Source organism: Cystoisospora suis, assembly GCF_002600585.1.
Source record: "Cystoisospora suis strain Wien I chromosome Unknown contig_5046, whole genome shotgun sequence".
In the NCBI taxonomy this organism is placed as follows: Eukaryota; Apicomplexa; class Conoidasida; order Eucoccidiorida; family Sarcocystidae; genus Cystoisospora; species Cystoisospora suis.
Genome location: NW_027157838.1, coordinates 1 through 797, shown reverse-complemented (window position 1 = coordinate 797; position 797 = coordinate 1). Strand labels below are relative to the sequence as shown.

The 797-nt window shown below is 58.5% G+C and overlaps 1 protein-coding gene across 1 annotated transcript; it reads right to left on the bottom strand.

The window, feature by feature from the left end:
• Window positions 1–45: 45 nt before the first annotated feature.
• CSUI_008808 (amine-terminal region of a tm vesicle-mediated sorter) lies at window positions 46–780 on the bottom strand (the record flags this gene model as incomplete). The annotated part of the gene is made up of 1 exon (XM_068068932.1): window positions 46–780. A coding segment is annotated over exon 1 (696 nt), but the record flags the coding sequence as incomplete, so codon positions are not given.
• Between the last annotated feature and the right edge of the window lie 17 nt (window positions 781–797).

Genomic DNA, 797 nt, shown 5'->3' with positions numbered 1-797 from the left:
GACCGGACAAGTCTCGCTACAGTTTTGTGCGGTTCTTGGCTCGTGTCTCCCGTAAGTGCCGGTGTGGGTGCACGTAGCGGCTGTCCGTTGCTCTGGGCCCCGTTCTCGAACGTAGGTCTGAGAGTTGCTCTCTGTCTCGAACCCTTGTCGAGGATCGTGGTACGAGAGGATGGTGAATTTCCAGCTTGCCGGTGTTGACCACAGTGCAGACCCCGGCAGGCATCACTTCCGGCGCGTCTGATTAGGCTGTCGCCTTCGTCACTGAGTGACACCATCGCGCCCAAAGACGGGTAGCTCCTGTTGCGTAGGCGCATATGTCCATGTGGAGTGGTGGGCATGGCCGACCGCATGCAATCGTATTGGGGGGAGGGAGACACCGGCGTAGTAGGATGCATGAGGGAAGTGCTGAATTCCGCCGCTCCCTCGTTTCCGGCAAGCACTTGATGTAGAATGCTTTTAGCTGCGCTCCACTTCCTTCCCCCACCTCTCCCCACGACTGTCTCTGCGTCGCCTCCTCGTGCCGCGATCTCTTTCACGTAGACCTGGTATGCTCCTTGAGGGTCAACAAGGATTTCTCGGGGCAGCCTTAACTGGTTCGCGACAGTCACGCGAACTGTCATAACACCAAGGAACGCTGGAAAGCGAGATCGAGGAAGGGCACTCGAAGCTGCGCCATGGCCTGTCGTCCCTGCATGGATGCTTCGGCCCCCATGCGCGTCACAGCTACTGTTCAGTAAAGACATCGGTTGCTGATGGAGGCGGGCCGGCACTCCCTCAGCAACCGATGTCTTTACTGA